We start from the raw sequence: 14,838 nt of genomic DNA on the forward strand, positions 1-14,838 counted from the left end.
AGGGGGCGGTGGTGAGGAAGCGAGTTTATTTGCCAGATCCATGTGGGGTTCCCAGATCTGGCAAATGAAACTACACAGGACGGCCAGTTAAGTTTGCATGTCAGATGAACAAATACTTCCCTCGCGTGGGTCCCATGCGACATTTGGTGCCAGTCCCCAAAACCCTCCCAGCATTTCTGCAGAGGTAAGAAGAAAGGATTCTTTGTGGGAAGTGCAATTTAAGTGCCTTTGTGCATAACCGTTATTTCTTTTTTTATACTTTGTTTATTGTGAAATATAAAACATATAGAAAATACATAAAACAAATAAATAGTGGAACAAAGTAAGATTATGAAGTTAATCTCTGGGTGACCATCTCCCCGGCCAAGACCTAGGTGGTTGGCAGCTGCCAACCTTTCTGCAGCTCAGCCGTGTCCCACACGCGAGGGGACGATTCTCCTGCTTTTCTTTGCTGTTTTATGTTCTAAGGGTAGGGCAGGGTCGGAAAACTATAGCCTTTGGACCAAACCTGACGCCAGACTGTTTTAAAAGTATTAATGGAATATAATTACACCCACTCCTTTATATACTGTCTATGGCTTCTCTCATGCTTCAAGATCAGAGACCAATGCCGGCTAAGCCTAAAATATTCGTATCTGGCTCTTTTCGGAAAAACTTCGCTGTCCTTGGTGTGGTGTATGATCCACAAAGCTGGTAGTTTGCTGCCCCCTGTCGAGTCCCCAGCTGCGGCAGGATTGGCTGCTGCCGGCGCACCGCAGCCCACTTCTCTGGCAGTTTCCTTGGCTTTATGGAGAAACCTAGCCAGAGAATACCTTGGAGCAACCCTTCGTCGACTGATACTATTATAGGATGAATTGTCTTGCCACTTCATTTTTAATTTTTAAATATTGATTTTGTATCCTACCATCTTGCTGACCTCGTGAATGAGCACTGATAAATTTTTAGTAGATTCCTTAAGATTTTCCATATAAAGCTCAGTTCATCTGCAAATAGTTTTACTTCTTTTCCAATCAGGTTGCCTTTCTTTTTCACATCTAATGCCCCAGCTGGAAACTCATGTTGAATCTGCTGAATATGAGGAAAAGAGCAGACGTCCTTGTCTTATTGCTTGTTTTCTGCACTATCGTTGTCATTTAATTACATCCTTAGACATTCTGTGCCCATCAACATAGTTGTCTAACTACTGCTTTTTGCAGTTGTGTTTTAAATCAGATTGGGAGGGGGAGTTTTAAACAAAAAGACATGTATATTTTCTTTTATTCTTATTTATGTAGTTACTTTTAGAGTGCTCTTTATTTTTTCACATGGATTCCAGTTACTATCTAGTGTGCTTTTATTTCAGCCTGAAGGACTTCCATTGGTATTTCTTAAAAGGCAAGTCTATTTGCCACACATTCTCTTGGTTTTTGTTTATCTAGAGTTCATGAGCCAAGAGCTTAAATCTTCAGTGAGCATAGGACAAGATGGGAAGGACTGGGAGTTGTTGCAATCAGGAACAGAAGATGGTATAATCTGATAGCAAGTGTTGTTCTTAAGGGAAGCAGAAGGAATAATGGTTTAAAAGTGGCAGGGACTCACTTCATGCCATAATATGTATGGATGTTGGATGATAAAAAGCCACTACTTTCCATGGAGGAGGGAGGTGTTCATTAGAAAGTAACATGATGAGAATATTGCAAAATAAATCAAAGGTGTTGCTGATGACAGTCTTTAAGTTCCACAGGGTTCAGGGATGGAGATGGGGGTAATAGAGAAGTAGCAACCTAAACGAGATTAGATATATTCAAAGCTTTTAATTTATTCAGTTTATCTGGTTTTTTTTTGGTTGTTGCCTGTGCTTTCGATGTCATATCTAAGGAATCATTGATAAATCCAGTATCATAAAGCTTTCCTGCTGTGTTCTTCTAAGAGTTTTGTACTTTTAGTTCTTATGTTTAGATTTGATCCATTTTGAGTTAATTTTTACATGTGGTGTAAAGTAAGAGTCCAACTTCATTCTTTTGCATTTGGATATCTAGTTTGCCCCGTATCATTTATCGAAAAGACTGTCCTTTCACCATTGAATAGACTTGGTACCTTTCCTTTGTCAGCAATCAATTGACTAAACATGTGAGGGTTTATTTCTGGATTCTGTATTCTATTCCATTGAACTATATTGTCTGTCTTTATGGAAGTACCACACTGTTTTGTTTACTGTAGTTTGTATTAAGTTTTGCAATTAGGGAGGGTGCAGTCTCGCTTTTTTTTTTTTTTTTTTTTTTGACTGTTTCGGCTTGTGTACTGTTCATATATGAAAAGTCCCTTCTCTTCCTGAGTTTGCTGAGTTTTCATGAGAAATTGGATTTTGTCAAGAGCATTTTCTGCATCTATTGAGATGATCTCATGGAGAATTACACTTAGCTTTGAATGTTAAACCGATCTTGAATTCTTGAAATAAACACCACTTAGTTATGATGTATTATCCTTCCTATTAGTTGTTGCGATGTTTGCAAAAACTTGGCTAAGAATTTTTGCTTCTATGTTCATCAGGGATATTGCTTTTAAGATTTCTCGTCCTTTTCTGCTTTTGTTATCAGGATAATGCTGGGCTTATAGAATGAAAATGTTCACTCCTCTTCGAGTTTTGGAAGCATTAGTGTAGAACTGGTATTATTTTCTAACTTCTTAAAATGGAAGCGTTGATTGTTGATTTTAGATCTTTTATAAATTCCACTTTAACCACTGGTTTAGTTGCGTCCCAGAAATTTTGACATATTTAAATTTTTCTTCCATCCAAAATAGTTTTATTACCCCTGAGATTTGACCCATAGATTATCTAGAGGTGTGTTCTTTAACTTTCAAGTGTTCGGAGAGTATCCTGTTATTTTTTTAAATTGACTTTAACTTTAATTCCATTATATTCAGAGAATATACTTCGTACGACTTCAAGTGTTTTAAAATTCTTTTAAGATTTGTTTTACGGCCACTGGTTCAGTGGTACCGAAAGTTCCGATTTCCGTTTCCACTCCCCTGCCACCACATTCTCCCAGTACCCTGCCCAGGGTTTTAGTTGCAGTCACGGTTGCGCCCTCGTCCCTAGGGGCCCGCTCGGCCCCGCTGCCCCGGAGTAGCCATCTCTGAACGGCTCACCGGGCTTTTCCGGGAGTGCGTGCGTGCGTGCGGCGGAAGTCCCGTCTCCCGGCGCCTGCGGTTGGCCCTGACCGCAAGAGGTGCGCCCCGGGGAGGAAATTGAGCGAAATTGAAGGCAGCCGCAGGGCCCGGGGGAGGGGCGACGGGGCTCCTCTTTCCCATTGGCTCGGCCCGCGGAGCAGGCTCGCTGCGATTGGCTGGGCCGCGGGGGCGGTGGCCCCGCGCGCGCCCGCCCCCCCGGCCGCGGGAGGTGCCGGGATCGCGGCGCGGGCGGCGCCAGCGGCGGCTCGGAGGCCGCGTCCGCAAGCCGCGCGAGCGGGGACACCGGGCCCGCGCGCGTCAGGTCCTCCTCTCCAGGGGTGGCGACGACGGCCGGGGCGGCGCGGGCCGGGGCCGGGGCCCGGGGCTGGGCCGAGCCGGGGCGCCGCGGGCGTTGGCGCGGCTGCCGGACCTGGGCCTGCGCGGGTCGTCAGCGGCGCGCGGCTCCGGCTGTTTCCATTTCCAAGTGATTATTGTTTGGGGTTTTTCTGAGGAAAACCTTCTGGTAACATGTGTCGCGCAGCACTCCCTGGGGCGCGGTTAAAGGGCAGATGCACGCCGCCGTCGTCGTCGGTCGGCCAAACGCGGGCCTCTCGTTCTGCTCGCGTTTACGTTTGGGGTTGAAGCGAAGGGGATGACATTGGGGTCCGGTCTCCTGTGACCGTCCGTTCTCACGGTCTCCCCGGCGCGGCACGGCCACCAGGCGAATGCCGCGCGTGGCCCCGACCCGCGTCGGAAGTAGGCCTCCCCTGGTCCCCGCCTGTCCCCGTCCTTCCCTTCCCCCCGCTGTCCCTCGCCCTCCCCCCATCCCCGTCTCCTTGCCGCATTGAACCTTGCGGGAGGGTCTTCGGGAAGTTCTCCCAGCTCGAGGGCTTCAGCGTTTCCGTTTTCCTTGCAGGTCTGACAGCGGGCGGGGGCTGGAGGAAAGATGCCCTCGGATTCCTTCTGTCTGGCCGCCCAGGCTCGCCTGGACTCCAAATGGCTGAAAACAGACATACAGGTGGGGTTTAGACATGCCTTCTCGCGCGTTTCTCCCTCCATATTTAAATTTCCCGTTAAGGCGTCCTCTGGGGTATGGAAGGGGATGCAAATCGGATCTCGAGAGAAACAGGTTTATTTCCTGTAACTTCAGATGTACCTGTTACTGCATAGTTTTTATTGCTGTTTTTACAGCTTGTGTGTAGCTGTATTTTAATTACTCCTCGGGTAAGTGAAGAGACGTAGGTTTTGGACAGCGCACCAGAGGAAAAATGTGTCACGGGTACTGAAGCTAGTTAGTGCTGTGGAAAAAGTGGTTACTGACCTTGGCTTTACATAATTTCTTCAGTATTGCGTATTAAATGTGAGGAATGAACGCTGCTGTTTTGCCTAAGGAGTTTTTAGACCAACGTTCACCTTTTGGAGCCTCCTGCAGACAGACACACATTAGGGTGCAGGTCTCACACCCACAGGTCTGACCCTGTCTTGCTGGGGATGTCTGTCCCACTTGGAGTGGGAAGTGTCCCATTTCTTAGTTGGGGCTTTGTGTTGGGAACAGAATTGACACCTGGGGAATGACTCACAGGTGGGGCAGAAACACGTTTCTTAGTCACGAGATTTAGAAAATCTATTTTCTACGGCTGTTTCTGTTTGAAATGAATGCCCTAGAGGTTTCCAGTAACCTTGGAAAGGAAAAAGTTTTGAAGACTGAACACTTTATACGTGCGTATTATTAAGTGCACAGATGGTGGTCTTAGACTTCTCTTGATCATATGTGTTTAAATGCGTCAAGCCTGCGACCTGCGCCCAGCCTGCGACCTGCGCCCAGCCGCCTCTGATGGAGTGCCCATCGCGCGGCGGGCACGTGCCTGGTTTTACTTACCTAATGCTTGTTATTTCTTCACTACTCTAATTGTGTGGAGACCCTCGAATTGCCCTGTTTTCCTTTACAGCTCTCTTGAAGAGGTAATAAAATACAGAGCTAAGAGTGTCAGCTCCATTTACTGCCAGTAACATTTTTATATTTACAGTAGAAGTCCTGTCTGGTGTGCTTGGTAGGCTTTCAGTACACCAGAGAGTCAACTAAGCAAAGGAACTGTAAAAAATAGTGGTACCTGTTCTTGATGTAAGGCCAAGGGTCCGAGAATGGTGTTATCCTGTTCTGCGTTGTATAAGCTGTACTCAGATGAATTTCCTATAGTTTCTATTTTTGGGTTCTTTGAGGTGGAGCATGAAATTAGATATGTGCGAAGCAATTTTTAAAAACTTTTTGTTTTGAAATAATAATACACTCACAGGAAGTTGCAAAGAAAGTAGGGAGGTCACTGCATACTCTTTATCCAGACTCCACCAGAGGTGACATCTCATGCAACATCAAAACCAGGAGGTTGACACTGGCGGTACTGTGTGCGCATAGGCCTGTGCCACTTTGTCACCTTCGTCACGTCTGTGTAACCACCGCCACTCTGAAGATCCAGAACTGTTCCGTTACCTACAGGGCTCTCCCTCTGCAGTCACCTCTCCTCCCGCCGCCATCATTGACCCCTGGCAGTCACTAATCTGTTCTCCATCTCTATGATTTTGTCTTCATGAGAACGTTGTATGGTATGTGACCTTTCGAGATGGCTTTGTCACTCAGCATAATGCTCTTGAGGTCCATCACAGTTGTAGAACGTATCAGTAATTAAACTTGGACTATTTATTTGTTTCTTCTAAGCATCAACTTTAAATGGTGAAGCATACAAGTTAGCTTTTAAGATTAAAATTATTAAATGTATATATTGTCACTTGATGCTTAGAAATATCAGTAGGTTATAAAACATGAACATCTTGGTAAATTATGTTCTCATGTTTAACAGTTGATAAGATGTAGAAATAAAAGAATTTTGTAAATACAGGTTACTTAATTGATGTTCATAATGACTCGTGATGTCTTTCATGTCTTTTTTATTCATGATTTGGTTATTTATATCTTCTCTATATTTTGGATCAGTCTTGTCTGGAGTTTATACATTTTGTCAGTCTTTTTCAAGAAACTGACTTTTAGCTTTGGTCTTGGAAAAGATCAATAATAGTCGTAAGGAAAAGGAAACAAGTTTATTATTAGACTTTGACAAGAGGCTTTATGCAGAAGAAAATTGAGTAACATATTTCGGGCACCCGAGAAAAATGGGAGCCCAGGATTTTATGTTCTAGCACAACTGAGTTTTTAGGTAAAAAGGACACAAACTTATCAGTGAGTGAGAACTCAGGAAATACCGTTTCCATGAGCCCTTCCTGAGGAATCGAATGGACACAGATTGTCAGGTGACTGCTTACGGTAGATTGCCAGGAGGACGGATGGGCCGTAAGCCTGTAGCTGTGGTGTAGAGCCTGGAGTACGTGAGTTTTAGAGGGAGCGCGCATGGTGTGTGGTGGTGGGTTATAGTACAGCTGTTCTGCATATCTAATTTAATACATCACTTTGGTGTATTTTTCATCTGTAGGAAGGCCATTCGGGTCCTTTTTATGTCTTCCGTTTCACTTGTCATCCTGTGTATATTTTCCTCTCTGTGAGCAGGTGGCGCACATCTGTAATAGAGCTTTTAACGTTCTTGTCTGCTCGTTCTGTCATCTCTGTCATTTCTAGATTCATTTCTATCGATTGGTGGCTCTGGTTATGGGCATGTTTGCGTGCCTGGTAATTCTTATTGAGTGCTGGACTTGATAAATACTGTTACTCGGTGCTGGTTCCGTTTGATTTCCTTAAAGACCACTAGTTTTCTCTGGCATGCGTAGGTTACTCGACCTTTTCCGAGCTCGATCATCCGGCTTGTCTGGGCTGCTCTAGCCCAGTCTCCAGTCCTGGGCTAATTTGTCTGGGCCCTCTCAGTGTTCTGCCCAGTGCTTGGCGTGATGGGGAGTTGTCTGCTTTCGGTCTTGGATGTCATGTCGCACAGCAGGGTGTGGGTCATGGTGCCCCAGCTGCCTACAGCAGAGCCGATGACACAGCCTAGAAGGTGGAAGGAGCTCCCTGTGGGGCGAACGCTCACCGGTTAATTGGCGAGGGAGATAAGGGAACTGGGTACTTTCATCCCCCCTTTTTTCTTCCCTCCTTGGACTGTCCTGTGGGTTCATCGTGCCAGCCTTTAGAAGAGCCCCCGCATGCCTAGCGAGTGTGTCTGCCGGACAGCGGCTCTCCGTGGGGTGGGGCTGGTGCCATCACACAGACGGGAAACCTGGAAAGGGCCAGGCAGTAGATACTTCTGTGGGCCGTGTGTTCCCTGGGACGACTACTCACCTGTGCGTTGGCATGTGAAAGCAGCCACAGACAATGCGTGAAGAAGTGAGCGTGGCTGACTTCCAGTAAAACTATGTATGCTGAACTCTGAATGTCGGAATTTTCACGTGTCTCGAAAGATTTTCCTTCTCTTATTCAAATATTGAAAACTGTAAAAAGCGTTCGTAGTTTGTGGGTCACATAAGATCAGGTGGTGGGCCAGATTTGGCCTGTGGCTGGGTCGTAGTTTGCCGACCCCTGTAGTAACAAGCTGTGCCATGGGCGTCATGTGCGTCTTGTCCTGTCTTCCCGTCCCCTTCCCTCACGGCCTGGTCTGGCATCTGACAAGTAGTGTCAGCACTTTAATCCATCGCTCGGGCGCTCCTTTCCAGGACAGAGTCTGTGTCTGTATTTCTGTTTTCTGGGTCTACTCGATCTGTTTCTGTCGTCTTCTGTTTTTTTTTTTTTTTTCATTTTTCAGTCCCATGGTCTTGTCTCACCCATTGTAATTTCTGTTTGAGCTCCAGATACTGTGTATGGAGTTTGTCATGATTATTCGAGGCTCTGGGTGACAGCAGCCACCTCCACGGAAGATCTAGCCAGTCAGCGGCACCAGCAGCCGCAGGCTGCTGCAGGGCGGTCGGGAGAGAGACCGGGCCTCCCCGGGAAGGCGGTCGGCCTCCGCCTCACTCGAGTTCTGGTGTGTGTGGCCCCGAGGTCCCGCTCAGCGTGCAGTGTCTGCCAGGCCTCTGCCCTGTGGGGACGTCGGCGCCAGCCTGCCTGGCGGAAGCTCCGCTCAGCTCTTGGTCCTCTCGCAGAGCGGGCAGGCACCTGTGGGGAAGCAGCCTGAGGCCTCTGGCTGTCCTCCTCTGTCGGGTCTCAGGCTGCCTCTTCTGGCTGCCTTGACATCTTCAGACAGATGTGCCTTGTTCCCCCCGCCTGACCTTCCCAGTTGCTTCAGAAATCGGTTCTTAAAGTTCTGTGTAATTGCTATGTTGTACTGTGTTCAGTAGGTGCTGAGTCACTTGTTTTTTTCTGCAAGGCTAAGAAAAAAAGGCGATGACCTTTACTTTTGTCATCTGCAAGTATTTGAACAGATCACATTTAAGGCATATTTCAAAGATAGAAAAAATAAACATCTTCTAACCTGTAAGTGCATCAGAATGCCGTGTATGGACTTGGCATATCCTGTTTTGGGTTATATTGTGTAACGATACAGTTCTGAGGTGGTCATTTTAATACATACCTTAGGTTGGCCCGCCCACGCTGTTTGGTGTTCAGGTGTCGGTAGCACCCACGTGGGGGACTGCACGGTTCTCCAAGGCATCCTCTCTGCATGTCACGACTTTGGTGAGAAAGAACAAGCTGGAACTTAGGCCTGTTCCCCAGCCCTACCTCTGGCAGCCTTGGTGTTGTGTGACCTTGGTCAAGTCGTTCAATCCGTTTACTGTCTTTCAAAACTGGGCCTGTTCTTACCCGCCTTGCTGGGTTTTTTTTTTAGGATGAAAATGCCTTTACCTGCTGTGTCACTCTAGAGGTGTGAGGTGAGAACGTGTGAGGCAGATGAAAAAGGGTCCTAAGACCAAATGATGCTGATTAGGAGCATCTGCATTTGGTACAATAAAAGTTAAAATGAAAACCTTTACTCTCACCCGTTGGGAACGTCTCTGTGAGTTAGCCACTCACGAGGACAAGTTGACAACAGACAATCGTACACATTCTCTTACACCGACAAGGGGAGGTGGCCTTCATTTCCTGCACGGGCGGTTCTCACGATGCTTTGCTTGTTTTCCCGTTTCCTGGCTTCGTTCTCCTCGGGACCCTGTGCTTTCCTCCCAGTGCCCTGGGACATTCTCCCAGGGGCTTCACCACTCCTTGCACAGTCTAGCTCTCTCAGGCCCTCCTCTGGGGACGCTGGCTTCGTGTTGCCTGAGTCATGTTCCTCCTTCCTCGAATCCTTTATGACAGGGGTCCGCAACCCCCAGGCAGGGAACCGGTGCCGGTCCGTGGCCTGTCAGGAACCGGGCCGCCCAGCAGGTGAGCCGTGGTCTGGCGAGTAAAGCTTCTGCATCTGCAGCTGCTCCCCAGCGCTGGCATCACGGCCTCAGCTCCGCCTCAGATCATCAGGCGTTAGACTCTCATAGGAACACCGGTCCCTGGAGCCACAAAGGTCAGGGACCGCTCTGATGCCCACGCCTTGTATTTTACGTGGTGGTGACTTGAGTCCATGGCTCCTTTCCATCTTTCCGTCCTCAGTTCCTAGGAGGCATCTTCGGCGTCTCAGCGGTACTGAGGTTGCTAGCTGTGATTGAAGGCGCGGAGACCGGGCACAGTGGATGGTTCATGAGGGTGATACATGCTGGAACGATGCCGAGAACTAGCGAGTGGGTCTCCTAGCGAGTGAGCAAAATGAAGCCCTGGCCTTCCACTGCAAGATGCGCAGAGAGATGAGTCTGTTTCAGTATCTCGTGTGTCCCATGGGAGTCTTCTGTTGCACCTGCGGTTCTCCGGGTGGGTGCCTTTCTGGGCATCTGCCGTGCCCTGGGCCTCGCTGGCTGATTGCTCTGGGAAGCCTTTGCTGACTCCCAGATACAGGCAGTCCACATCACTATGGACTGATGTGTTTTTATTTACTTCTGCAGTCCACTACAGTTGTGTATTTTGATGCTGTAAGTTCTTCCAAGTTTGGCCAGTAGTCCCCATCAGGCTCTGAGCAGCTTTTCTGGTACAAACGAGATACTCCAGGCTCATTTTGTCTGCGCTGGCCCTCCCATCAGCCTGGTTTCCAAGAATGCCGGTGTCGTTTAGTGGGACTTGGAAACAAGTATCTGGGTGCTGGGTGTGCTTACCGCGTTCGAGTGCCCCCAGTTCTAGTCCCTTCCCAAAGATGGGGCACGCAGCTGTATTCTAATACAGCTCATAGCGAGGTTTTCGATGCAGATCGTCCTTCACAATGTACTTTGACTTTTCTCTTTTTTACAGTGAAACCTTAGTTTCTAGTAACACTGGCATATTTTGTCATAAACATACTTTTCATTATGTTAGCATTGGTTTACAATAGAGTGTAACGTGAAATAGTTTAAAAACTTTCATGTCAATATTGTGATTATCAATAAGACCAATGTGTAACGTTTAAGATTTCTTTTTTCCTTGAATATGTCCAACTCAAGATGTATAGTTCAAAAGGCCCTTGCAACACTTTTTTTTTTTTGATAGACATAGGTTAATTTGCTTGTTCCCAAGTGTAGATTTTGCTTTTTTATGATTTAATTTTAACTTTGAGGAGGGTAATCATTTATATGTTTTAGAAGTAAAAGTTCATAAGGTATTCTCAGAGTCTCGCCTTCATTCTTCTGCGCTGCCTCCCATCCGCGGTCCCCGTCCCAGCTCCGCATGGGTAATCTTTGTCGTTCTAGTTTTTCTTTGCACAGCACGTGCATCGTGTGTCTTTTCTTGGACCTTCCGCAAAAGGTAGCATCGTATATACTGTTCCGCGCTGTGTCTTTTTCACTTAACCACATGTATTGGGATAATTTTCATTAACTGTTGAATGATTGAATAAGAAGAAATGAGTTTTTTTCATGTCATTCTTTAAGAATTGCATCGTGCGTATGATCACTCCGTAAGTTTATCTTCTTTGTCATTGCTAGCTTGCGTTCACAAGGGATGGGCTCTGTGGTCTGTGGAATGAGATGGTTAGAGATGGAGAAATTGTGTATACTGGGACAGAATTAACCCAGAACGGAGACCTTCCTCCTAGAAAAGGTAAGAGCCTTTAACTAGTGTTTTTCATTTTGCAGAGACCTGTGTAAATTGCATTTTATAGAAATTTGGAATGTGCTGCAGAAACTGCAGTGTTTGAGCATTACTCTGTGAAGCTTTGTTTCCACTTTGGGGATTGCGGTCTAAATGATAGCATTACAAGCTGTCTGGATTTCACTGTTCTATGCGCATTGAAGGCTTAAAACCACCTCCCTGTGTGGTCTTTCCTCTGAGTCTCACGTGCAGCTTGTAGGCACTCCAGTTAATATTTCTTTTAAGTTTTGAAATATGTCTTGCCTTGGCTAACCCCAGTGATTTTGAAAAAGAGCTAAATCCTGACTCTTTAGCTCAGGCGTTCTTCCCCGGGCGCGCCCTGGTCAGACACCCGCGGCTGGTCCCACCCCCAGAGTTTCTAATCCCTTAGAGTTGGCACCGGGCCTGGAAATGTGCATTTCTAGCACTTTTCCAAGACCCGCTGACGATACTTGCTTTTCGAAGAGTGCGTCATGGCCGCTTGTCCACCGGGAGTTGGGGCTGCTGCGTGTGCTGCCGAGAAAGAACACGCAGGAGCAGGGGGCGCTGGGCGGTTCCTCACTTCGTGCGTTACACCGGACCTGTCAACGGCGACGGTTCATTAATAAAAAAATGATCATTTAGCTGACGGTGTGAGTTGTAACTTAAACTTTTCCATTTCTGGGAGGGACATCTGCGAAGAGACTGACAAGTGGATGGATGTTCAGTTTTGAAAAGCAATTTAAGATGGAACATTTTTTTTCAATTTTCCAGATGACGGTGTTGATACTCAAAGTGGGACAAAGAAGGAAGATGGGGATGACAAAGAGAAGAAGGACGAAGAGGACGCGCCCGCCCCTGCGCGCAGAGCCAAGTCTATCGTGGAGAGCTGGGTGTGGGGCAGGCAGCCAGGTCCGGTGGCCGTGAGGTTCTCGGGCTTTGGAGGGTGACTAGGCCCCGCCCCCCCTGCACGTCATAGAATGTTAAAAAATTTAACATAAATTTTTTTATGTTGTGGTAAGCTATATATAATATGCAGTTTTCCATTTCAACTGCTTTTCGGTGACAGTTCAGTGACATTAAGTACATTCGCACTGCTGTGCACCTGTCACCACCGTCCATTTCCGGAACTTCGTCATCTTCCCACACTGAGACTCCGTCCTCGTCAGACCATAACTCCCCTTTCCTCTGTCCCAGGCCCCTGGAAACCACCATTCGGCTTTCTCTCTTTTGCGTTTTGGCTCGTCTAGTGACCTCACGATGGGTGGAATCATAATATTTGTTCGTTTGTCTCATAATGCTTTTCATACTGAATTCTGTTTTGTCCGCTATTAAATATGTCCATACCTGCTTTTTGTAACTTTACTTTTTCAAGTAGAAAATGCAGGTAAACAACATAAAATTCAGTTATAAAAAGAATATATAAAATAAAAGGTTTTCTTCCACCCACCCAAAAAACAGAATTTGTTTCATAACGTGAAAATAACGGATAGAGTTTTTCTCTCTGCCTAAGAAATATGTTACTGATAAGTTGAATTTAGAATTTTGTGTTAAAAAGTTAACACAGCATTTAGAGAGAAGCAGTATACCATCATGGCCGAGAGCAGCCTGTCCTACGTGTCACACTCCTCCGGGTGACCGTGGGCAAGTTGTCTGCGTCTCGGTTTTTTCCTCCGTCAAGTTTACATACCTCTCGATCGCGACGGTGAGGGCCACCTGATGTGCGCAAAGCGCTGGCCGTCTTGGGCACGTGTTAGGCGCTCAGGTGTGACCCGCGAGGGCTCATTACCGCGGTTACAAGTGGTGCCCAGGGCATTGAGAGGCTGGACGTTTCCTGTTTTGCAGACGCGAATGAGCTGAAGGAGTGTCTGTCCGTGCTGGTTAGAGAGCAGCACTCTCTAGCCGTCCGGTCAGCCACCAGCACCCTTTCCGCCCTGAGGCTCAAGCAGAGGCTGGTCATCTTGGAACGCTATTTCATCGCCTTGAGTAGAACCGTTTTCCAGGAGAATGTCAAGGTTAAGTGGAAAAGCAGCAGCATTTCTCTGCCTCCTGTGGACAAAAAAAGGTAACAAAATGAGGCGGAAGGAGTTCAGATACCAGCAAAATATGAGATTCAGGCCGCTTTGTCCACGGAAGTTTGATCGGGGCTTTCAATATAGTTCCATTTTCGTCTTTATATAGTTTTATCATTGCTTTTTCTTTTTGAACGTTTCATGTAATCTGGAGCGTGACTGCCAATGTGTTCATATAGTCACCGGCCCTGCTAATCTGTGCCGTTATTTTAAAGACTGTTTTCTGTCAGTTTCTGTAGAAGCCAGCCACAGGTTTGGATCAGTGCTTCTAGATTTGAAAGTGGGATCTGAACATCATCTTTGTTTTGTTTAGCTACTGGATGGGGAGTAGTCAGATTGTACTATTTAGGGCCTAATAAGTTTACGTGCTTCCTTTTTTTCTTCCTAATATGATCTTCTTACTCTCCTATTACAAGAGATGCTTTCAGGCATGTGAGTTTTGACGTTGGTGTACATTCGCAGACTTTCTCTGGGGCAATAACTACCAGCCGTTAGAAAGCTTAAGGTTCGTCTGGTGTGTTGCTGTCAGACTTTCGTTCACAGCAGGCCAGACTAAAGCATTTCCAGATACGATTCATGTGTGATACGGTTAGGAGAGCGGGGTTTAGCTGACTGGAACATTGACTGTTACTCCCTAGAGAGCACATGGAAAGCAGCAGGGGAAGAAAAGCCTCGTTATCTCGCCTCCCAGGGACATGTGCTAAGTGTCGCATCTTTATTTTTTCCTGTTTAAATCTAGTTGAAATCACATCACGTGTCATATGTTCGAGTACAGGTTTTAAGAGAAATTGAACCCAGTGACGGAGGAGAATTCTGGCCCGTGTGATGTGGCACAGCTCTTCCTCGCTGGCCGAGAGCGGGTGGCCATCTGTGTGAGTCGTTGGGTCGTGGCCTCTCCGAGCACTTTGCGTTCGTTGACTCACACCGAATTCCCTGAGACGCAAAAGTCGCCGAGAGCCCCGCTGATCTTTCTGTGCTCTTTCCTTTGTGGTGACGTCATTATGGGTAGATGGATTAATTGAAATCTATTTTTCGTTAAATAGAGGAAATGCCTCTATTTTAAAAAAATTTCATTTTGAGTTAGTTAGTCATGGATTCATCTGCAGTTACGCGGAACAGTACAGAGAGGTCCGTTCCACCCTTCACCCCGTTTCCCGGGGGAGGCCGCTCGCAGGCCTGTAGGACAGCATCACAACTAGCGTGTGGGCTTTGAGGCAGAGTCCCCAGTTTCTGTACTCTTGCCGTGCGTGTGTTTCCACGTGATTTTATCTCAAGTGTACATTTCTCTCACCATTGCCACAGTCAGGATACAGGACAGGGACCCTTTTTATAGCCACACTCGCCTCCTTTACCTTCCCCCGGCCACAAATCCTGGCAGCCACTGCTCTGTTCCCCAAGTCTGTCCTGTCACCTCTTGGGGTGGGCTTTTCCCACTCAGCATCATTCCCTGGAGAGTCCTCCACGTGCCTGCACGTGTCAGCATTGCTGAGGGACTCCACGCTGTGGGTGTGCCACATTGGGTTTACCGGTTCACCTGGCGAAGGACGTCTCGAGATGACGGTTTATGGTTTTTGCGTGTCATGGATA

General features: G+C 47.0%; 1 protein-coding gene across 1 annotated transcript in view; it reads left to right on the forward strand.

Moving 5' to 3' along the window:
* The first annotated feature begins 3,501 nt into the window (after nucleotides 1-3,501).
* The window catches only part of HERC2 (HECT and RLD domain containing E3 ubiquitin protein ligase 2), a 115,897-nt gene continuing 104,560 nt past the window's right edge, over nucleotides 3,502-14,838 (forward strand). Inside the window, 5 exon segments of the mRNA XM_039853408.1 lie at nucleotides 3,502-3,634; nucleotides 4,067-4,168; nucleotides 11,056-11,170; nucleotides 11,954-12,091; nucleotides 13,025-13,244. Coding sequence (XP_039709342.1) covers nucleotides 4,097-4,168; nucleotides 11,056-11,170; nucleotides 11,954-12,091; nucleotides 13,025-13,244 — 545 coding nt within the window. The 5' untranslated portion in view covers nucleotides 3,502-3,634; nucleotides 4,067-4,096.

The sequence above is a fragment of the Pteropus medius genome, unplaced genomic scaffold (assembly GCF_902729225.1).
Source record: "Pteropus medius unplaced genomic scaffold, Ma_sr-lr_union100, whole genome shotgun sequence".
NCBI classification, from domain to species: Eukaryota; Metazoa; Chordata; class Mammalia; order Chiroptera; family Pteropodidae; genus Pteropus; species Pteropus medius.